The following is a 22,661-nucleotide window of genomic DNA, read 5'->3' as shown; positions in this document are numbered from 1 at the left end:
CAAGTGCTCGAGGGCATTGTTCGAACACGAAGTTGGAATGCGCCGTGCCAGAGTCATGACTTTGCAATAGCATATTTGCCTTTATCAAAGGGTCCCTGCGCGGGCAGAAAGTCCATTGACCTTCGGAAATGCCACAGATTCAAAAGTTTCTCGGCATCGATCCGAGTTCCGATGCGACAGTCTGTGACGAGATATAATTGATCAGCTCGGAATTTGGAAGCCGCACAAACGTTCTTGGAGACAACCCGAGCTGGGAATTGCTCCGTCGGTAATATTTCGACCACGCACCCCTGTCCCGTTGGACAACTTCGAACATAGCCGAAGTGGGCGAGGATCGGGGACCCAGGAGGTTACCCAGTTCCATCAGTACACCGGCAAGCGTTCATTGAAGGATCGGGGTGTGTATATAAAATACCCTCGTGGGCATGGGCACGGGCATGTCTAACCATGTTTGTCCCACAATCCGAAACCAGCGCGAGAAAAAGTTGGCTTGATGCCCTCTTGGAGTTACGCAAGCTACTATTCAGACGCTATAAGTCAGTCTGATATCTCTGAGCCGAGGAAGTATCTCGTCGTTGCCGGACGCCACGAAGCTCGTAGCATACCAAAGTTGAAGGGCTACAAACGGCGCCCCGAGGCTTTCACCCTGGCAGGCCAGTCACGAGATCGCTCTGGGCAATTAGCGATTAAGCTGCGGTCAACAATTCGTGACTGTGGGCAAAGGCTTGTGGCCATCTTGATTGGATGGGATAGAGTAGAGTTGCAATTTTTGTCCGGTGTTTTGCGTGGTGGACAGCACTCTACTTGATTGAGAACTTATCACTTCATATGTAACGACGAAAGCCGGGCTGAAGGTGACAGCAGCGGGTTCTTAGAGGACGGGTCGCTACGTATGTAAAGAAAGGACAAAAGTCGAGTAAGTGCGAATTACATTGTTCCAGACCGAGTCTCGAAAGAAGTGAGGAATGATTTTATAGAAGTCTTCCAGCATGGATACCACCAGTGACCAATATATCCTCCGAGGTCTGATACGCACTTGCATTGGACAATAGGTACACCACCAAGCCTTTCAGATCTGTCCTGTCGCCCATTCGTCTCATGGGAGGCTCATTGACCATGATATCGGCGAGATGAGGGTATTTGTCCACCAGCTCCAAAGTCATGTCAGTCACCATGTATCTGGTGGTCAATTTTGTCAGCGTGCGTAAACTATCGAGACTGTCAAAGCTGTTGTGCCAGCTTACCCAGGGGAGATGCTGTTAACACGGATCCCTTTCATTGCCAGTTCGACACCCAAGGCTTTAGCAAGCGAGACGACGGCGCCCTTGGAAGCACAGTAATCACTTGTTGTTTGACCCTTGCTCGCAACATATGCGGCAACCGAAGCGATAAAGACGATCGAACCTCCTCGAACGTTGAACTCGGTGGGATCTTGTCGCTCCATCTGTGCAACGGCGAGTTGCGCGGCATAATACGTACCAAGAACGTTGATATTCATGCATCGAGCGACAGATTCGGGATTCCGCTTAGTGAAAGGCTCATCGGGACAGATGCCTGCAGCAGTAATCCTACGCCTCAGCGTTAGTGGATGGAACTATCCGTGCGATAGAATAAACGTTGGTGGTCGTTCCGTAAATCAGATGATGGACTACCCACAGTCCATCGATTCTACCAAAATCTCGCACAACCTCTTTGTAGGATTCTTCGAGGACCTGGAAATTGGTTACGTCGCTCCTAAAATGTTTCCATAAGCGATAAACCTTGGCAGTAGGTGGAGATATGAATACGCACCGATAGAACTCGACTTTCACATCGTGTTCTTTCTTTAGCCTGTGAAAATGTTCATGAGGTTGCGACGCAGCATCTAAGATGGCGACGTTACCACCGGCTTCGGCCACAGCATAAGCCATGGCAAGCCCGATTCCACGCGCACCTCCGGTGATCACAATCGTTCGGCCTTTCAAGGAGAAAAGATCGAAGACATTGTGCTTCAAGAATCCATCGGGATCCCGCTTGATGACCCGCTCTGAGTGAACGTACTCGCCCATTTCTGTGCTTCAATCTCGTCTTTTCAAACGTTCTAAATGGAATTCCGATGAGAGTGGGATCTCTTTATTGAAACTTTGGGCTATCCCAATGGGGCGGTTGAACTCTAGCAAGTCGTTGTAGAAGGAGAGAGAGAAAAGAAAAAGGAAATTGACAACCTTTCCCTGTGTGGATTCAGCAAACGTTAAAACCAACTTGTCGGAAGCTGGAGGTGAAGCCAATCGATTAAAGCCGACCGGGATCAGATTTCCGAGCCAAAACGGAATGCTGAATCCCCACCCCGCGCTCCGAGGCAGGAGCCGTATGCATATCTTGAACAATCTGTTTGCACTCACCTCTGGGGCATGTGGTTCAGCCGTGGGAAAGTTTGCTCGATAGTGCTCTGGACTGGAGTCTGGTGCTTGAAGCTGGTTCCACGGAGGGAAATGGCCCAGAATGCACCGCCGGCACTTATTAGTCGCCGGAGAGAAGTCGATGTAGCACGACAGGGCGGGTCGCCGCTTTTATCAGGTCCAATAAATTTGTGCCCTCTGCTGCAGCAAGTGTATATGCTCTACGCTTTTGCACCGTGTCTCACTCACCCCTTCCCCCCGTTAAGCGGGCTTTGCGGGTCAAACTGTTCGGTAGTAATCAAGTCAGGATACTCAATTCCAGACTGCTGCCTGATGGTGTCTAGCACCTCCACGACACAGATACTTTCTGAATGCGGCATGGTAACGCTCTCCAATCGTCCATCACGGATGCAGCGCGCACACTCGTCCGCCTCCCAGAAGGTTCCGTAACCCCATTTTCTCTCTGGATCTTGTGGAATGGTGCATTTTACTACCTCAACCCTGCCGTCTCTCTTCATCACTTTGTACGACTCAGGACGATACGTGGGTGGTGCCACCTCGATCTCGCCCCTGGTGCCCTGGATGCGGACAGCCGCATGGTTAGCATGGCCATCGGGATCAGTGGCGACTTGTAGCGATGATGTCGCGATCCCAAGATTCTCGTGCTTGACGAAGCTGAGGATGGCAGCAGTGGACTTGTCAACGCCTGTGGAATATCTATGAGAACTGGCGAGCACTTGGGGCATTTCCTTGTCATCGCCCGCCTGCAGGTGGTATAGTAGCTGAAAGATCCAAGAAACAGCATATATGCCTATGTCCAGCAAAGAGCCACCTACAAGTTCGATACTGGTGAGACGATGGGAGTCGGGCACATTCAACTTCGTCGGGTCTTCGGCGCTGTGATTGTGTGAGAGGTCGGCGATGACCCGGACGACGTGGCCGATGACGCTGGTGGATACCAGCTCACGGATCTGTATGCTCAGGGGAAAGAAACGAATCCAGACGGCCTCCATAAGAAAAACTTTTCCGGTACGCGCAGCCTCGAAGACACGCCGCGCTTGGCGAGCGTTGACGGCAAGTGGTTTGCCAGCCTGGATCGCCAGCATAACATTTTGAAAGTGGTGGCTGTGAGGAGTCGCGACATATATTATGTTCACGTTCTGGTCGCGGACCAGTTCAGCATAAGGGGCAGACTCGGTCGGAGCCCCGATATTGGCGAGGAAGCTGCGGGCCCTGTTTGTATCCGTAGAAGAAGCAGCGGCGACAATGCGGTGAGCGACATCAGTGACTCCACGGATGGACGGCGTGGTGCCATCCAACCAGTGGTTAGGATTCCCCATCTAAGGGTATACGGAAACGACATGACAGGGAAAGTCAGTGATGTCAACAAGGGTCCCATAGCAGGAAACATTGAAGTGAGCCGGGAAAGTAAATACATGTCGAAATCGACCAATGAACGGGAAATGGATTCCTACTCGGTGAGATCAAAGTTGAGTCTGAGTTCAGTCTCGGGTTCTGATTCCCGCTGGTGTCCCCAATCACAGAGCTGAATAGCCATATCTCGTTTGTGCTAAAAGTTGGAACCTGAAACGCCAATTGGACGGGCCTGATGGGCTTGGATTGGGCCAGGACCAAAGTATCTGCTTCGTGACAGAACTTGCTCCGCCCGGCCCCATCGCCCGTCACCCGTCGCCCGTCGCCACAAGGTTGTCTCCACTCCCTTGGTGACCACTATACCAACGACTATAAAGTTGTGGGATAACCCAGGCCAAGTTCACAACCTTCTCCGAACCCAAGATGGAGGCCTGCCTCCATCCTACTTAACATTGCATCGAGTGAGACACTCAGCCATGACTGCAGACATAAAGATCGAGTTGGGCCACTCCGGCCCGAAGTCGGTTGAACACAACGATTACGCCGTCCCAGACGTCGTCCCTCAGGCCGAGCTCTTGGGAGAACATGTTAGCTATGGACCAGACGGCCTTCGCGGCCTTCTGACCTCTGGATACGTGTTCGGGGCAGCTTTCCTCGCTTCTCTGGGCGGGTTTTCCTTCGGATACGACCAAGGCGTCATCTCCATCATCAACGTGATGCCTCAGTTCCATAATGCGTACCCAAGGACTACGACTCCCTTTGGAACCAGTTTTATGACAGCCATGTTGTTGCTCGGGGCTTTTATAGGATGTCTGTTTATGTCTTATATGTGCGACAAGATCTCTCGCAAGTGGGCCTTGACTGTGGTGGTGATTATCTTCGACATCGGTGCCATTATTCAGACTGCAGCTCCAAACTACGCCTCCCTCGTCCTTGGTAGAGCTATCGGAGGCGTTGGTGTCGGCACTCTTGCTATGGTATGGCCTTTTTCACCATGCGCAACGACGCCGTACAATGTCTAACTTCGGATAGGGCGCGCCGCTTTACATCTCAGAGATTTCCCCACCAAATCTTCGAGGAACCCTTCTTGTCCTTGAATCCATCTCCATCGTGTCTGGCGTCGTCATTGCTTTCTGGATCACCTTTGCCACAAGACACTTGTCTAGCGAAGCTTCCTTCAGGCTTCCTTTTGGATTGCAGATGGTGTGCGCCACAATCCTTGGCTTGGGCATTCATGCCTTCCCCTATTCACCACGATGGCTCGGCTTAGTTAGTCGCCATGAGGAGTGTCTAAAAAGTCTATGCAAGTTGCGAGGTCTGCCCGCCAACGATAACCGAGTCCAGGCTGAATATAGGGGCATTCTGGCTGAAGTTGAGTTCCAGAAGACAATTACGGAGCAGAAACATCCCGGGCTCAAGGGCCTCAGGCTCGAGGTGGTCCTGTGGGGCGATCTTTTGAAGCGCAAGATGTGGCATAGAAGTATTGTCGGATGTGGCGTGGCATTCTTCCAGCAGTTTTCCGGCATCAATGCTTTCATCTATTACGCACCTACCCTTTTCAGCTCTCTTGGCAATTCGGACGAAATGTCACTGATCTTATCAGGCGTCTTCAATGTTCTCCAACTCGTCGCCGTTGCCATCTGCTTCGCCATCATCGACAAACTCGGACGAAGACCTCTGGCTATTATCGGAGGGTTCGGATCCTGCATTTGCTACATCGTCATTGCGGGGCTCTCCGGAGTCTATGAGAGAGACTGGTCACAAAACTCGACTGCTGGTTGGGCGTGCGTGGCCATGGCATTCTGCTTCATTCTTGTCTATGGAGTCTCTTACTCGCCTTTGGGTTGGACTCTGCCGTCTGAGGTCTTTCCCAACTCACTACGAGCAAAGGGCGTGGCACTGGCTATCAGCGTCACCTGGCTGTCCAACTTTACCGTGGGCATCGCTACACCACCCATGATCGCAAACATTCACTATGGAACCTATATTTTCTTCGCGTTCTGGTGCGGTCTCTCCGGTATTTGGGCTGTTCTCCTGGTGCCTGAAACAAAGGGGAAGACCTTGGAAGAGATGGATGAACTCTTCGGAGATGCCGATGGAGAGGAGGGCAGGGAGGCCGTGCATGCGGCACTGCAGGTTGCTCTCAGATCCGCCAGCATCTCCGTTCCAAAGCACGATTTGTAATAAAAGTATCAGAGACCTGTACCCCGTTGCGGAGGACCGTGGCAGATCTCCTTTCTCATGCCGATATTGTCAGCTCTTATGGTTCCTGAGAGAGTGCGGCAAATTTGGATAAGTCAAGGTGCGCAGAGCGCAAAGAGTGAGGAGATGAGTCTATCTGGCACGAGGAATTGAGCTTGATAACTCGCTTTCGGGATATATGTGCTACTACCGGGCGTCCGAAGCCGGCCTCCTGTGTCATACTAGAATTCAAAACAGAAAACAAGCATAGGCACTTGACACATATTACGAACTGACCTTTATATGACCCATGTCATAGAATGGAAGGTGGACTGCAGGACCGCGTTGGGCTCCTTAATATACCAAAGGCCAACGAAGTGTCGAGTGGAGTTTGGTGGTAGAAAATCCCGCTTAGGTTCTTAACCTGCGCACTAAATATCGTGTACTTTCCGGTCCTTCTCGACTTCGACGAGATTGACATCAACAGATACCCCGTCCCTAAATTGGTCTGCATATCCGCAGCTAACAGGTGAATCTTTGAGTCAGAAGGTGGCCGGCAATCATGCGAAGCTCATGAGAGATACGATGTTAGCCACTATCTTGACGAAAACGACTCATACAACAGAGTAGACTCAGAGGGTACAGGTGGACAGAATTTTCCCGCAAGACCGCCGCAGTAGAACCTGCTGCATGTTGACGTCGCCCCTTCCAGAAAATTCTCCTCATGCCCGGAGACTTGTCCCCCGTGAACGTTCACCAGCCGCAAACCAAATGGGCGAATTCCCAGAACACGTGCTCCAGTTTCCAATATCCGAGCATGCTTCAATATTTCTAGAGATGGTGAACTCTCTATAAGCTCCTGATACTTGTCCAATTCTCTAGTTGAGGTATAAGATGATAGACTATGGAGTCTAGAGAAGGAATGTGTTGTTCTATCTAAGAGAAAAGAAGGGCGCAAGTTGCCAAGCCAAAAATCATCACGTGATGTCGCCAAGGCAACGCGTCACGTGACTGGTCAACATAAGAAGGAACCAGTCAATGAATAATCATCGGCGGGGCCATTCATATTTGTTGCCAGCCTTGCATACGGGGGTTAGTACCTCCAAGTTTCGAGAGATAATTTTGTCATGGCTGCCAAGCCGCTAGGAGAGCAAGCTGTTATCCTGCTACTCGCACCCTTCACCGTGCACGGATCGAAAGTATATAGTCTGACGGTCTCCTGGACCCCTTCGAAATAGGACAAGCCCTCCGTAAAATCACACGAGCAAATAGCTGTCTCTTATCTGATCCGCGGACTCCAATGCGACCCGTTCCTCCCGCCGAACCAGTGAGGGCGGAATCCATTTCCCGAACCTCCAAACCTTGTCCACGAGAGAAATCGAGTTCCCAAGGTCTGCCTGCAGCCTTCTGCAAGTACGAGCACAACAGTTTGATCTCGGTCAAGCGGTGTTGAGTCTCGGTAATCTGTCACCCCATTCAGCAGATGCCAGAGGCTTGGTGCGACCACGTACTGTGGCACCTGGGGCTAGGCCTTAGTTGAGGAGAAGGTGAGTTGCAGCGACCCACGGAGTGACACTTCTCCACCTGGAGATGATGATGTCCTCTTGGCCTTTTAACTTCTTCCTTTTACCGAGAAGGCGACTTGCCGGCGCAACCGTCCCTCCAGAATTTCCAATTTTTTTCTCCATCGATAATGGAGCGAAAACACACCATTACTACCTGCCAAGTCTATCGCGACTGTAAGACCAAAGTATGCCACCGAAGCGGTGATGGACACGGCTTTTGCTGATCAAGGCGCAGTGCGACGGAGTTCGCCCGGCGTGCATAGCTGCACGAAGAAGAGGAAGGTCTGCCAACATTCCACGAGGGACGATAAGCGGAAGTAGGCGTTAAAACCCTATTCATCCTGACAGCCTGGCCACAGGATCCCCCTGAGAACTGCAGTTGACGTATTATTTGGTCTGGTCGAGCGATTGACCGAGCTGGCCTTGCAAAATAGATTCGCACTACTACCCATGACCCCAGACGATGAGTCCTTGATTAGATAACTTTGCGCTAGTCTGGAGCTGCCACTGAGCAAGATCATACCGTTTCCCTAATATCAGACAGGCGCTGTTACCCTGCCTGGGTCTAATGAGCTTTTATAGAGCGGTCAGTTCGTAGGCGCTCTCTCTGCCATTCAAAATGTGAATTTCAACGCATTGCTGCCGGAAACTCAGGGCGAGCAATCCATCGCGTTTGGCACTCAATGCTGGGCGGACTTCACCACAGGCGACCCCTGGGAAGGTAGCCCATCTGACTGGCCCTGGTAGCTCTTCAACGACTTTTCTGCCTTCTCTTCGAAGGCGTGAGAGCCGGGCAATGATCTAAATAGCAGCGAGACAGTCAATATGACATCGACTAATCCCGCTTTGAGGAGGCAAGGCGAATCGAAAGGTGCCAGCTTTGCTGGCTTGGCATGTTTGTCCTTCAAGCTTCCATCTACTTTAATGATTAATGAAGTTGTCGACGCCGATATTTAAAAAATCCCCTCGGCTCCTGAGCATACGTCACGAAGACTGACGGTGCGGCGTTTCATCCCAGATTTGATTTTGGTCGAGCTATTGGCAGATTATTGCGAAGCTTGCCGCTTCAAGGTCCTAGGCAGTCTTTTTCTCTCGGAGGCACTGAAACGGGCGTGACGAATAAATATCACCGAGATGATACAAATACACATTCAACTTGGCACAGCGCGGACGGCCGCAGCTCCACGAGGCTGAGCCCTTCATGCCAAGGCCGACCCACTCCAAATCGAGATGACCGTGATGCCGCCCTGTGCTCACCCTCGACCAATCACCCATGGCCCCCACTTTCGTCGTCCGTCATCTCCGGAGGCACTAACCGTAAACAAAGAGACGCCATTGCGGCCTCCGCCACAATGTTCTCTTTCTCCGGGAACCTCTCGGGAGAGAGACTCTTGACAGAGAGTTGCCTAAACACCAATTGAGCCTAGTTGTGCGAGGGTTGTCCACATGATGGAAAGGTACCTGAAACCCCTCCATTTTGCTGGGGATTTGAGGTACCTTTCCATCCACTTTGCCTCCTTCGCATAGTTGGTGCTCTTTCAACGACGTCGTTTGAACCCTTTTGACAGAGTCTTTCGCACTCGCCTTTGCACGCCTTTTGCACTCAATTTTAGTGTTGTGGTGGGGCAGACCCCTCTGTCGCCTGTGTAGCCTGTCTGTCGCGTCTGTAGTCCTCCTGTCGCCTCATGGCCTCGTTGCCGACCCCCTTTACGGTCTTCCTGACGCCCTGTGAGCTTCCTGTGAGTCCTGAACGAATCCCTGCTCTTTTGCCTGATTGTATCTCGCAGTGTGAGTGCGTGTTCTCTTGCCTCTACCTCCTGCCAGTGCTGGAGGCGCTGTAGACGCCGGAATCTCGATTGGCGAGGTCTCAGGAGAGGGCGATCGACGCGGTCGGGGTCTTTCAGGAGTGTTAATTGGTAGGCGCTGTGAGAGAGGAGTAATCTGGGCTCGCCAGATGAAGGAAGTGGCCATGAGGGCGGCAGCAACAAGAGGGTTCAAGCCAGGAAAGTCTATGCAAAGTGTGAATCGAGCGACAACGAGGTAAAGAGCCCACAAATGACCAAGCTATGTGAGCGCCTTAATTTTGATGTTTTGGTGTTGGCCAGTCACGTGATGCTGTTTGGCTTGGCAACTTGCGCCCTTCTTTTCGTCTTGCTCTCTCTTAGATAGAACAACAACACATTCCTTCTCTAGACTCCACAGTCTATCATTTGGTACCTCGATTGTGTGGCTTTACTAGGGTTTTCCAAGTACCTTTCCATCGTGCGGACAGCGCTCGCACACCTTGACTCAATTAGTGCTTAGACAACTCTCTGTGGCACGCAACTCTCTGCCAAGAGTCTCTCTCCCGAGAGGTTCCCCTTTCTCCCATCTCAAGCCTCTTCACTGTCCCCTGGCCGTTCATCCTGGAGCTTCTCTCGAATCACGAGCCATGAAACGAGATAGCAGGGGCGTCCCAGTAATGATGATACAACGATGGAGTCGGCCACCCCTATCATGTCGGCCTTGTCGCGAGAAGAAGCGTCGGTGCGACCGCAACCAACCTTGCTCGAACTGCTCGCTTAGGGACATCCAATGTGAATATGGCCGACAAGGCCAATCCGAGGAGCACCCGGGAGAGCGTGGAATAATACAAGCAACTTCCACTACTATTGGATCAAGCCAGACAGCTGCTGCCCTGTCAACGACCCGGTCCACCCCATCGCCGGAACCTGCTCCCTGGTAAATATACACATCTCTTCTTCACGCAACCCTTTGACTTGTTACTTCTATCCTAGTCTGCTGATACGTCTGAATAGTGATGCCAAGGAGATGATTGATCGAATTCGTAAATTAGAAGAAGAGGTCTTCAACAAGCCAAACACTACCGTCCCGTTGACATCAGTGGCAGCGGGGATACGCCCAGAGCATAGCACGAGAAACGGGAACAGCGGTACAATCACCCGTGCGAGGTCCCTGTGAGCTGTTTGGGGGCATATGCAAGGTGCTGACCTAGTCTTCTCCCAGATGGTACACCGTTTGGATCCCACAGGCTTTCGACCTCATCGGATGATTCCTCCCAAGATAGGGCCCGTGTGGCGCATCTAGTCGCACAGCTGCCTCCGCTAGGACAAGCCAGGGAGTTGTTCGACCATTTCTCTCTTGCTTTACATCCCACTTTCGTGGTTCTCCATCTACCGTCCACCCGGGTTTTGATGGAGGAGACATATCATAGCATCGTCCAAGGCGATGACGAGCCTTGCATCGCCAAGCTGCTCATGCTTTTCACCATATTCGCTGGTGCTGCACTGACCTGGACATCCCAGATCTTGGAAAGACTGCGTTCCACACCAGAAGAAGCGAAGGCGGCCTTCACGGCATACACCCGTCTGGCTATATCTATCCTGGATAACGTTCATCGACCAATAGCTCCATCGACTATCGCTCTGGCAGCCATTACTACTCTAGCCCATGTGGTCGCTAACGCGGACGGCTTTCCCGTCAAAGTCCATTGGCTTCGGAGTCGGTGCCTTTCGATGGCACGCATGATGCAAATTGATCGCCTTGACATGGTCACGAGTCGTGAGGAACGAAGACTCAAGGGATGCGACATGATCGAAATCGAAGTCCAGAGACGGATTTGGTGGCATATGGTGGCCTCGGATTGGTAGATTTTCCCGCATGCTTTCTTCGGCAACTGCTGATAAGTTCTAGGCTAGATGCATTCTCAGGAGGTCCCCAGGAAGGTGCATACATATTCCAACCCAGGCACATGAATGTGAATTATCCAAGCAACGCCGACGACGAGTCCATCACGTCGACCGGGGTAGAGCATGAGCTTCCCTTGTCCGCTCCCACGTCCATGTCCGCCTTCATTCAGCGAGTGAAACTGGCCGATCTCTGCCGCGAAATCGTCGATACCATGCCGTCCATGTTCTTGGAATCACAGGAGCCGGCGTACGGCGTTGTCCTGGCGCTGGACGACAAGTTGCAAACCTACCTGAAACAGCTTCCCGTCTTCTTCCAACTCGACCCTATCAGTATCCAGGAAAGCCGGAGTATATGTAAAGAGCGGCCACACATCGCCTGGCAAAGACTCGGCGTTCATGTCAGCCTCCATGCGCGCCTGTGCCGACTCCACCGACCATATCATCTCAGAGGCTCAACAGACCCCAAATACGCCTACTCTCGTGCCACTTGCGTTCGGTCAGCTCACACGATCCTGGAGCTGCGGCGCTCGATGGACGACATGGCCCCACTGGCGGGGGTCCGGCCAGCGCGCTTCTGGGTCATCATGCACCATGTCTTCATGGCGGCGCTTACTCTGGCCACGGACGTGTCGTTCAACCCAGACGCACCAGAAGCCGAGGCTCAAAAGGCCAAGGTGATGGTCGCCTATCAGATGCTAGAGAGGTCCCGGGAAGAATCAAGCGCCCTCATGGAGGGGATTCAGAAGAATATGCAGATACTCATCGCAACGCTCCAGAAACGGCGGACACAGATGCCGAGTCCACAGCTTGAAGAACTTAGGGGAACAAGGAATGGAACACAAGTGGCGCCTGAAGACATGGTATCGAATTATCAAGCCTCTCGGGAACCCGATAGCCTGCCCTTAGTTGAGAGCGACAAAACAGGACTCAACAATCCCATCCCAGCCGGCGCCGGGACACAGAGAAGCAGATATCTGGATGGGGCCATAGGAGATCAAGAAAACCTGGATCAACTGCAGTCAGAGTTTTTAGCCGCTGCGTCAGATTTGGATTCCTTCCAATGGACTTCAGTACTGGACGATACGGACCTCAGTTTTCGAGCCAGACGTTTCCTGGTGGAAGCACAAGACTTACTCGACAAAGGCATAGGCAGATAACAACTTATTGAATCCTACACCACCAATCCGTCAGTGTTCATTCGGCACATTACAGCCGGGGAAAAAATGGAAAAGAAAAGAAAATTAATACTGCGAAAGAGAGCCCTCAAATAAATATCAGGACAGCGGTATCCCTGACTCTGGGCTTTTCACATCGTGGAGCTACTTATCAAGTTGGGCAAGAGACTTCGCGGGATTCCCCGCATCCTTTCCCCCAGTCTCATCCCTATATATCTTCATGGACAGCTTCCGTAGGTGCCCATACTCAGCTGTGAATTCAAAATCATCCTTCAAAATCATAGACGCAATGTTTGAGCAAACAAAGGTCAGTTTTATATCTTTACAAGCGCGGGTATTCCTTCTCATCCATCCCAGGCCATTATCATTGGAGGCGGACCAGCAGGCCTCGCAGCCGCCTTGTGTCTACACCAGCGAACGAACATCATCTGTAGCGTTTACGAGCTCCGTCCGGAACCCACGACTCTAGGTGGCGCCATTGGAATCCTACCCAACGGCCTTCGACTATTACATCGTCTGGGCGTACACGACAAGCTCATGTCCCGCGGCAGTAGCCATTCGAATGTGGTCATGCATTCAATGCAGGGCAGCGTCCTAGGTGAGCAGGACATTACAGGCGCGGCGAGGGAGCAAACTGGGTTCGGGTACATGCGGATCAAGCGGACGGATCTGCTTGATGTGTTGCTTGAAGCGGTCCGCCACGCTAAGATTCCTGTCCATTACAACAAGGCGCTCACTTCTATCACGAGCAATGAAGAAGTTGTGGAGGCGACGTTCTCCGATGGGACGACCGATACTGCGGACCTCTTGCTCGGCTGTGATGGCATCCATTCTTCCGTGCGGCGCCTTTACGTCGACCCCGCCAGGGCCCCGGAGTATTCAGGGATGGCGGGTATTGGCTCCATCATCCCAGCTTCGCTGCTGACCGAGTCCGCGGCGTCGCAGCTCCGTGGTATGCATGTCACCATGACGCAGGATGGTCTGTTTATGGCCATGACATGCACGGCGTCGGATGAGGAGATCTACTGGGGCTTCTCGAAGGAAGTTTCGCAACCAGAGTCGGGTGATACCAGGGACGGATGGGAAGTGCGTCGCAAGGAGGAAGTGGAGGGATTCAAGTCGGCTCTGCTCGGATTGCTGGAGAGCGCCGGTGGCGAATGGGGCAGCATGATGAGGCAGATGGTCGATCACACGTCTGTCGTCAAGTTCTACCCCATCTACAAACTGCCTCTTGGAGGGGCCTGGTCCAAAAACCGTTGCCTCCTCCTCGGCGACGCCGCCCACGCTATGCCACCGCATGCAGGCCAGGGTGTCTCCATGGCGCTAGAGGATGCGTTCTTGATTTCGCGTCTCCTCAAGGACCGAACTCGTTCCCTCGGCGACGTCTATAAAACCTTTGACAAGATCAGGAGAATTCGGGTGGACGAGATTGCTACTCGAGCTGCGCAGAACGCGGACATGAGAAAGAAGACCAGCCCTTGGGGCTTATGGTTAAAGGAAATTGGCATCTGGATGTACATGCATGGTCCTTGGGCTTTCGGGATGGATAAATGGGGTTCGGAGCGGAAGCACATGGTTTATGATATTGACAAGGAGGAGCTCTGAATCGCTCGAGAGCTCGAGTCGCTCTTGTTACTCCGTTCCCCCCTATTTCATTCTCGAATTCTTTGTGAAGATGCGGCATGAAAATGAATCCATTCTCTTGCTCCTGAGCATCCTTAAGGAAAGCCATATCAGTTTCCTGGTAATGTCGGAGTCATCAGAATAATGAAGACGGGCTTTGAGGACTCCAAAGGCGTTGCGTGCAAATCTCTTTATCCGACGATGTTTGCCCCAAAACCGGATCAACAGTTCGATGCTTGCAAAGGATGCAAATTCGGTTCTGCCGCCCCGGTTCACTCATTCGCTCAAACTCCTGAAAATAGCACATTCATTTCTTCTTCGTTGGTTCTGAAACTCTACCCATTCCTCACCCAGTCTTTTATACAAAAAGAGCATCATCTAACTATCATCACAAATGGCTCAATATGCTCACATTTGTCGGGGAGAGGAAGGGTACAGGCCTAGAGAATCCAGACCGTATAGCTCAAGGGAAATAGTCCCGAACAAGACAAGCCTGCCAAAGTTGTTGTTCGCGACTCATCCCATTTAAGGACGAAGGTGATGCCGCCCTGTGCTCACCCCAACTTACAACGAGCCGGGTGAGCGATCACCCCATCCTTTCGACAAGGTCACCCATGTTTCAAGTACCCAGAGAAACCACGGAGAAATGGATTCATCCGGCGGAGGAGCCGTCCCAAGACAGAAAAACCACAAAGAAAAACGGTGAAGAAATTCATGGCGCCTGTAATCGTCCCTACTACATTCTCAGCCACTGTCAAGGTCTACATAATCGATCCAAATCTGTACATCTGATTGCCTGCGACCCGTTCATCAATACAGATCCCTATCCCGGTTTGAAGTGCTCGACTTTCCGGACTTCTGTTTTCTGATCGAGCATCATGGCAGCGACGGTAAGAGCCAGAAGCACCTGTTTGATCTTGCCGCTCGGAAGGACTGGCTTAATGGTTACCCACCTATGATAAAAGGTGTTATTGCGATATACGGAGAGGAAGCAATCAGAGTGGGTAAGGGGATAGGGGAATTTTAGAAGAGCAGGGGGTCAGGGGAGAAGACATATCTGGAGGTGGGCATTCTTCCTCTGTTTTTGAAGTATGCTATCCTAGCTGGACCTACAGCCATCACCATTTTGACCTTATTGGCGACTCTTCGACATTCCCGTCAAGTACACAACTGGTTGTCGGACCAGCCTTTACAGAGGCATTTCGTGCCCGGCTATCCTACAAAGCCGAAATTCATCAATACTGGAGACTGACTAGAAAGGACGCTCCTTACGGGAAATTAATTTTGAAAAAGATGGCAACCGCTTAAAGATTGGCGAGTTTCCAGCTTTCGATTTTTTTGGGGATGGCAGTTTTTACCTCCTTGATACCCTGGCGTACGTTATAAGCTTCCTGTCCTGCTTGTCTGGCGACAGAACTAAGCGCATAGGACCGAAGATTTGAGAACTAACTGTGCTTCAAAGCATGCAATTGGCCATATCTGCGGTCTTGCGCGCACCACAGCATCTTCGAGGCGATTGCTCCCATCATCCCGGCCAGTTTCGCGTTGCTCCCGCTTCCCGAATTAGTGCCCGATCCGTCTCTTCCTCCTTTTAACTCTGAATCATCCCTTTTGTCCATGGCAAATCTTTTCGCATGATAAAAGCTTTTGACAGATATCTTTGAATACTTTCCGAAGACGGCGAATGACTGGAAAGAGAAAAGGTGGGATGAAATTGGGCGGTGGAGATTCCTATCCCGCTAGGGAGAAAGAGTGATGGCCGGTGGAACTGGGAGAGTGACCTGTAACAGCTCCGCTTGATGGATTTGCTTTTTGGTTTCAGGTAGGGATCACTGAGGGAATAGGCAGGATAAACATATTCGGCAGCAACACGACACGAAACATGAGAGTGGCAGGGAGCTTTCATGAGCCCTCTCCTTTACCAGATCCGTGAAACTGTGAGTGAAAGAGGCTAGGGACGTCCAGGACAGTGGTGGTAGTTTCGGTCAAAACATTATTCATGACTCAGTGGAACTGAGGTGGCAGCTATTCCATTGAAATAACTATCCCTGACCTATGCATTTCGTACCTAAGGGGATTCTTCAGACTCATGTTGCATCCTGGTACCCTTCCGGGTATTTGTTCACCAGAAAACGTGTGTCAGAGATGATCCTAATGTTTGGTCAGTGGACAGACGTAAGAGTTGTTTCAAAATTCTTACCGATTTCGATGCCGCTGGGTTTCAGGATTGAGGATAGATGCGCAGAAATGTCCATGACTACAACCATCAGTCCTAATGCTTCGATCGTGGCAAGTCACGTACAGAGCGTAGAGGAACCTGCGGCCCTCGTAGTCTTCCACCGGTTCGGAGACTGGCATGTGCTTATGATACTCCTGGATCCACTCATATCCCAAAATGTACTGAGATACGTTCGAATTGCCCAGCTCGTCTGTTCGCAAATCAGCTCAGGACGAACAATTTTCGTCTGCCTTACACTCATGATGTGCCCAAAATGCCGCCGGATCCAGCATAATCGGCTTCTTGGTTCTACCATTGATCGCCACATTCCCGCGCCAGATATCTCCATGCACCAGGCACGGCTGGATCGGATTCTTCCCATTGGCCAGCGGTCTCAGCAATCTCGGAATGACCTTTTCGTGCAGTTGGTGCACCAACTCGTCCAACTCGGGACTCTGTCCATGGACTTCCTTTTCCTGGTCTGCGGCATTGCGCATCGCGCGGAAGAAGAATTCCTCCCACGTGTCACACCACGAGTTGTCGCGGTGCATGATGCCCGCGTACGTCGTGACGTCGAACCCGTACTTGCCCGTTGGAGAGCGCCCGGCGCTGATCTTGTGGAGTTCTGCAAGCAGGGCGCAGAATTCGGATCGCCCCTCGATGGTGTTGATGTCGTCCATTTCGACGAATTCGTTCAGCAAGAAATGGATTTCCGGGTTGGACGAGTACGTTCCCCATCCGATCGGTCTAGGCACGATACCAGGTTTAATGTCGTAGAGGGCGTTGAGACCGCTGAATTCGCCGCGAATCATGGCCTGACCGATGTTATCGGGGACAGTTTTGAGGAAGAAGTCTGCGGTTTTCCCGGAGGAGGATTGGTGGATGGTCAATTTGAATGTGCCTGCTGATTTACTCGTGCCGTGGGTGTGGAGTTGGATTGAGTTCGGGATGAATGGGAAGACTTGAGGTGTGTCAGTGCAGTAGAGGCGAGTTTCTTGGGTATAACTCACATTTCTGGACATTTTCATCGATTTCATTTGTGATGGAACTGAGATCCCCGTTCGACTGTAGAGTCATCCTTGGTGATGTTGCCATTGTGCGGATTTTGGATTTGGAATGCGCGTACTCGAGTCTATGGATGAAAAATTACATCAGGTTCCCTCGGGATCGGGTATATCCCACGGTTTTGATTGGGTCGTTGTGATATCATAGTAGAGAAGGATATCTTTTTTTGGCTGAGGAAGCAAGACAAAAGGGCTATTGGTACGCCAGTCGTGTTGTTGTAGGTCGAACAGCGCACGTTCTTCAAGGGCCCTGCACTAGGGTCCACATAGTTGAGAACGCCCTTTCCTACAGCCGCCCACTTCCTCGTCCAACCCTATGTCTAGCTCGCGCGTCTAGGCCTCTTTGATTTCAACCTTGAGGGACAGAAGACGGTCTCGCCGTCAGAATTCCTGGGATAATCTGGAGGAGACCGGGTACCTTTTATCTCGTCGTTTACGCTTCCGCACCCGTTCGAACGCGTAGGACTCGGGGCCACTCTACATGCGAGAAAAACCAAATGTGGAACAAAATTTTCCTGTCTAGGCTTAGCCAAGAGGGTTTCACGTGGGGGGATTTAGGATCACCCAGCTGAGTGTTCACCCGACTTTTGTTCATAGCAGGGGGATGCATGGGAAATCCGACACTTGGAGTGTTATCTGAAGGCCCGGTAGCCAACCTTCCCCTCCGCGCTGCGTACCACAGTTTATGGAAAATTTAAAAAACTCATAGATTTTTGAAATTTTGGCACAATTGGTCGGGAAAGGTCCACTTGTTCTCAGCGCAGTTGACGGTGTTGCCCGCAAGACCAACACCGCTATTACCAAATAACGCGAGTTGTTGACTATGGAGAGGAGTTTCCAGAGTGCGAGACCGGGTCCCGGCTCAATGACAATTTATGGGGTCCTGGCGAGCCCCATCTTAGAAATGTGAGCAAGGTATAAAACTCGTGTCTTGGGCCGGCAATCGTGAATATTGGGTGTGGCATAGAAGTTCACGATTTGTTCTGGGGGCAGACAAACCTTTCTCCGGTAAAAACTGAGGCATTTTAGAGCAGGTTGTCAAGGTGAATGGGCAAAGTATCGGTATATGTAGGGTGATGACAATCCAGCTGTTATCCCCCCCACCCATAAGGGTTATGTCAGACTCATGGTGGCCACATCCTCCATATATCTTCTTTGTCTTGCTGTGGAAGTCCACCAGAGGAAAGCCGAGGTGATCCAGGTCCGTAGCAAGAACGTGAACCATCCACTGTCTTTCTGTGTGTCCCAGCCAAAAGCGGACTCTTCATAAGCCTTGTCAATACGTTCTCTTCTGACTCGCTGGTACGCAGTAAAGATCTCTGGCAGCTCCTTTTCGCGGTTGTTCTGCACCACGCGTGCGAACAAAATAGCGTCCTCGAGAGCATAGCCTGTGCTTTCACCTTGGGGTGGCATGGCATGCGCAGCATCCCCGAGCAGAATCGTGCGGCTGGAACTCCACTTGCCTTTCGGGGCGAGTTTATAGACAGGATACAAGGTCCAGTGGTCGGTTGAGTCGATGAGGGGGTCGAGAAATCCAATTGCACTATTACCATATCGGCTCTTGACATCCTGCTTGATCCAGTCCTGCTCTGAACCTCGTGCTAACCAGCCTTCACGGGAAACGACATCTTCTGTTTCCATAACGGCTGCAACAAATTGTTTCCTTCGGGAGTGTTCGTAATAGGTGGCCAGGAGACTCCCTCGTCGTGATTGGCATAGACCTGTATCCTGCCAAGGTGATTGAGCACCCTCTTCGAGGACGGCAAATCCGAACACTGCTGCGATTCCAGTATAGATTGGCTTTCTCTCTGGGTCTATCAGGCTAGTCCTGACAAAGGAATGTATTCCATCACAGCCGATGAGCAAATCTGCCTTCAGCATCTCACCGTCTTCAAGGTGAAGTACCGCTTCCCTGCTGTTCTCGACGATTTGAACCGCTTTCCGGCCATACTCGAGCTTGATGTTGTCGAGGGATTTCACACCTGCAATGAGTGACTGCAGTAAATCCGCTCGCATAATCCTCAGCCCTCTGAATGGTGGCTCACCGACTCCGTTTCCCTGGCTCCCAGTGATGTCGATTTGGCCTAGATTGACTCCGCTGTAGATGTTAAAGAGTTCAATTTTGTCTATATCCGTCCCAAGAGCGTTTTCTCGGATGCGTGGCAGTACACCTAGGTGGTGCAAGCAGCGGAGTGCGTTGGGTGTCAGCCCGACGGCTCCTCCAATGGTTGAAGGCTGCGGTCGAATCTCAATGATGGTGATATCCGGCTTCCCTGACGGCCATTTCGTAAGGGCCAGCGCGGAAGCCAGGCCGGCAATGCCTGCGCCTACGATCACGATTTTCATGTTGAGTTGACGTCGGGAGGGGGACTGGGCCGAGGTGATGCCAGGGCGTGCTGAGGTAGTAGTTGAACGAATGTGATACTGCTGCGTCTGAAGTTCCTTCTTTTTGGTTGTTTATATACCTGTTGATATCGGGTCCGCCGCCGCCGAAATGGTGCCTGGAGAGACATTGTCGTGTTGGCAACAGACGTCCCGTTCGTGCACTTGGTCCAAACAAGGCAGGTTGTCGTATTTGCAGCAGTTTTATTGGTTAGGACGGTTAAAGCTGGCTTGTTCAGTTTGAATATTTTCGAATTTTATTCTGGACTTGGCGCCAACCACCCGCCAAAACACGAACAATTGCAGACACTTGTCGCAATACCACATAGTCTATGGACTCAGGCACATTAGAATTGAACTGGCCAAACAGGGCAATCTATTTTCTATGACACTAGACACAATGTAGAACTCCTGAAGGTGCCGAGTACACCGAATGTCCCATGATAGCCCCAATGCCGCCGGCCACGGTAATCGGGAACACACTCTCAGCCTAGACCAGCCCTAGTGGTCTTCACCACATGTTTGATAGCCTCGAGACCACCTTTGTTACCGACAGCCCCAATGCCCATACCACTGGTCCAGCCCATCTTTTCCAACATAGCTCGACCTTTATTGTCGGCACCGATTTCAGGAGCAGATGCACCCACGATTTCGCCATTCACGTATGCCGCACCTGAGATTGCTCCTCCACCGCCATCGCCTCGACGTGTTTTCGTAGCACCAGCTTTTCGAGTAGCATTTGCACCTCTGTATGAGCCGCCACCTTGCTTGGGGAAGAACTTCTTCGTACTCATCAGAGAATCGATTTCCCAGACAGTGTCGACGGTGTAGCGAGGAGTGCGTGGAGTTTTCTTCAGCACGGGATATCGGCCAATACCATGACCTTCCCTGCCTTCAGAGTGCGAGTGCAACTTCAATGACTTCGCCAGCCGATGGACCGAAGCTCGAGTCGCGGAGTCCATAGGTGCCAGCTTCAGTTCATCGGTTTCATCTGTCAGGAACTGTCTGATCTCAGCCTTGATCACGACTGGATTACTACGATCGGCCGCCTCAAGCAGAGCAGCCTCTCGTTTCTCCAGCCTTTCACGCTTCCTGGCAGCTTTCTTTTCCCTATCCTTCATCCAGACGCTGCGTAAGTGTTCTGCCAATTCCTCATCCTCCAATTCAAGGTCAAATGGGAAATCCGACCTGCGGCCCTTCTTCTTCGGACGGAGACTAGGTCGATCAAAATCCATAATATCGAATGCACCATAGGGGTCCTGCTCCAGGGCATCGGCAAATGCCTCAGCAGGTGGAAAGGATTCCCCGCCCCGTCTGTTACGGTTCGACTTACCCCGACTAGAAAGGTGCTTCTTCGTGGAGAAAGGAATGTAATCGTCCTCGGCTTCAAATTCGTCGTCGTCGTCGTCATCATCAACTCGACCGTCGAACAGGACCAATTCGTCTCCTCCCAAGCCTAACTCCTCTTGCTTTGCCAATGCCCGAGCAATCTGCTCGTCAGTCATACGTGAAGTGTACTTCAAGATCCGGGCATTCTCATCGTCTTCTGACCCAATGTCAACAATCAAGTCATCAAAAGCTTCGTCGGGCTCAGACTCTGAATCCGATTCCTCTAGAGTCTCTTGAATTCTCATGGTTCGAAGAGCCTGAAAGATGCGAATCTCCTCAACAGCCGAGATGGACTGGAGTTTTTTCTCAAGGACCCAACGTGCATCGCTTGCACCTTGTCCAGCCGCAACGACAAGATACTGTGACCCGCTGGGACGAGTCCGATGTCGTAGAACCTGGCTGACCTCGACAACTTCTTCGTCGGTGGTGCTCAAATCGTCCAAATCGTCCAAATCGGCCGAGTCCCAATCAATGGCTTGGTCATAATGCTCGACCTTTGGAATGTAGTCATCCGGCGGCTTCGTCTGGACCTTAACGTTTGCCTCTGCAGAACCATCAAAGAATCTGTAATGTTCACTGTTCCTGCCAATCTCTTGCGAATTTTCATTGTCTCCATCGTCACACGTGTCATCCTCCACTGCCAAATGAGCAATGTAGTCGTTCATGATTTCCTCTTCCTCGTCTCGGTCCTGGTCTCTGGTTCGTGGCTTTCCCCGTCGTCCACGAGCTCGCTGCCGAGGTGGAGCTCTGGTATGTTTAGGCGCTTCGGAGGACGTAGAGCGTTGACTAGTGGCACGGGGAACGCTTTCACTGGTCTGGGATGTAGCAATGGGACTCAGAGGCCCAGGCGTAAGAGAATGTGTAGACGCGAGGTTGACATTGGAAGTGGCATTTGGTGTGGGATTTTGTCGACCACAAAAGATAATTTCCTCTGACGACTGCGATGATACCGAATCTCTCCGAGGCGAAGGATTGTGCCGGGCAACGGTGACCGTGGGAATGTCGGTCGGTGGAGTAAATCGTAATTCCTCATTGTCAACAGCCACTGCTGGTTCAACGGTCTTGGTAGGTTCTCGCTGCTCAGCGTTCGGCGAAAGCAAGGTTACTGATGTCTCATTTGGACCTTCCTGCTTATTGTCCTTTTCTTTCTCATTCACGACCATCTCTTCTCTCACCAGATTTCCTGCACTGACAAAGGCAATGCCTCGGTCTCTCAATCTGGTGGAGCCCCAGACCATGCCGTGGCGCTCGGTATTGCGAGCCTCCTGGCCCATGCTGTAAAGGCCAGTTTGAGAATTTGACCAATGCGAATCGGCAAAATCTTGCCAGTCCTGGAGGAGTGCTCGTTGTCGGTCATGGGCATCAAAAGTGTGGACTAGTGTTATGTTTGTCAGACTTCCGCTCGCAACGATAGTTAGCACTTTGTAGGGGGATGTACTCTTCGTAGAGGAACCTGGTTGATTTTGGGACCATTGAGAAGTATTCATATTCTGCCCAGCTTTTGATTTTCTCATGCGCACCTGGGCGCGTTGTCGCGCCCCCATTGCGGGGTGATCAATTTGACGTGGAACTTCCTCCGCAGTTGCTTAGATTTCAGTTTCAGTGAGGGAGTAAGGTATGTTG

At 51.6% G+C, this 22,661-nt stretch overlaps 8 protein-coding genes across 8 annotated transcripts; 3 read left to right on the top strand and 5 right to left on the bottom strand.

Annotated features, from left to right (window-relative positions):
- Positions 1-971: 971 nt before the first annotated feature.
- Positions 972-2,048, bottom strand: Z518_10156 (uncharacterized protein; the record flags this gene model as incomplete). Its single annotated transcript, XM_013412772.1, has 4 exons — positions 972-1,179; positions 1,245-1,568; positions 1,657-1,734; positions 1,792-2,048. 4 exons carry the CDS (start codon positions 2,046-2,048, stop codon positions 972-974), a joined length of 867 nt encoding a protein of 288 aa, XP_013268226.1.
- Positions 2,049-2,623: 575 nt separating this feature from the next.
- Positions 2,624-3,718, bottom strand: Z518_10155 (uncharacterized protein; the record flags this gene model as incomplete). Its single annotated transcript, XM_013412771.1, has 1 exon — positions 2,624-3,718. The coding sequence occupies one exon, from the start codon at positions 3,716-3,718 to the stop codon at positions 2,624-2,626; it is 1,095 nt and encodes a 364-aa protein (XP_013268225.1).
- A 510-nt stretch (positions 3,719-4,228) lies between these two features.
- Z518_10154 (uncharacterized protein) lies at positions 4,229-5,936 on the top strand (the record flags this gene model as incomplete). The annotated part of the gene is made up of 2 exons (XM_013412770.1): positions 4,229-4,729; positions 4,785-5,936. 2 exons carry the CDS (start codon positions 4,229-4,231, stop codon positions 5,934-5,936), a joined length of 1,653 nt encoding a protein of 550 aa, XP_013268224.1.
- Positions 5,937-9,959: 4,023 nt separating this feature from the next.
- On the top strand, positions 9,960-12,344 carry Z518_10153 (uncharacterized protein; the record flags this gene model as incomplete). The annotated part of the gene is made up of 5 exons (XM_013412769.1): positions 9,960-10,024; positions 10,064-10,219; positions 10,297-10,455; positions 10,494-11,144; positions 11,192-12,344. The coding sequence occupies 5 exons, from the start codon at positions 9,960-9,962 to the stop codon at positions 12,342-12,344; spliced, it is 2,184 nt and encodes a 727-aa protein (XP_013268223.1).
- A 307-nt stretch (positions 12,345-12,651) lies between these two features.
- Positions 12,652-13,967, top strand: Z518_10152 (uncharacterized protein; the record flags this gene model as incomplete). The annotated part of the gene is made up of 2 exons (XM_013412768.1): positions 12,652-12,669; positions 12,720-13,967. The coding sequence occupies 2 exons, from the start codon at positions 12,652-12,654 to the stop codon at positions 13,965-13,967; spliced, it is 1,266 nt and encodes a 421-aa protein (XP_013268222.1).
- Positions 13,968-16,181: 2,214 nt separating this feature from the next.
- On the bottom strand, positions 16,182-17,298 carry Z518_10151 (uncharacterized protein; the record flags this gene model as incomplete). Its single annotated transcript, XM_013412767.1, has 3 exons — positions 16,182-16,414; positions 16,460-17,164; positions 17,214-17,298. 3 exons carry the CDS (start codon positions 17,296-17,298, stop codon positions 16,182-16,184), a joined length of 1,023 nt encoding a protein of 340 aa, XP_013268221.1.
- A 1,082-nt stretch (positions 17,299-18,380) lies between these two features.
- On the bottom strand, positions 18,381-19,613 carry Z518_10150 (uncharacterized protein; the record flags this gene model as incomplete). The annotated part of the gene is made up of 1 exon (XM_013412766.1): positions 18,381-19,613. The coding sequence occupies one exon, from the start codon at positions 19,611-19,613 to the stop codon at positions 18,381-18,383; it is 1,233 nt and encodes a 410-aa protein (XP_013268220.1).
- Positions 19,614-20,134: 521 nt separating this feature from the next.
- Z518_10149 (uncharacterized protein) lies at positions 20,135-22,582 on the bottom strand (the record flags this gene model as incomplete). The annotated part of the gene is made up of 2 exons (XM_013412765.1): positions 20,135-22,413; positions 22,477-22,582. 2 exons carry the CDS (start codon positions 22,580-22,582, stop codon positions 20,135-20,137), a joined length of 2,385 nt encoding a protein of 794 aa, XP_013268219.1.
- Positions 22,583-22,661: the final 79 nt, after the last annotated feature.

Source organism: Rhinocladiella mackenziei (assembly GCF_000835555.1).
Source record: "Rhinocladiella mackenziei CBS 650.93 unplaced genomic scaffold supercont1.8, whole genome shotgun sequence".
Classification (NCBI taxonomy): Eukaryota; Fungi; Ascomycota; class Eurotiomycetes; order Chaetothyriales; family Herpotrichiellaceae; genus Rhinocladiella; species Rhinocladiella mackenziei.
The sequence above is the reverse complement of the archived record's forward strand: the minus strand, read 5'-3'. Positions and strand labels throughout refer to the sequence as shown.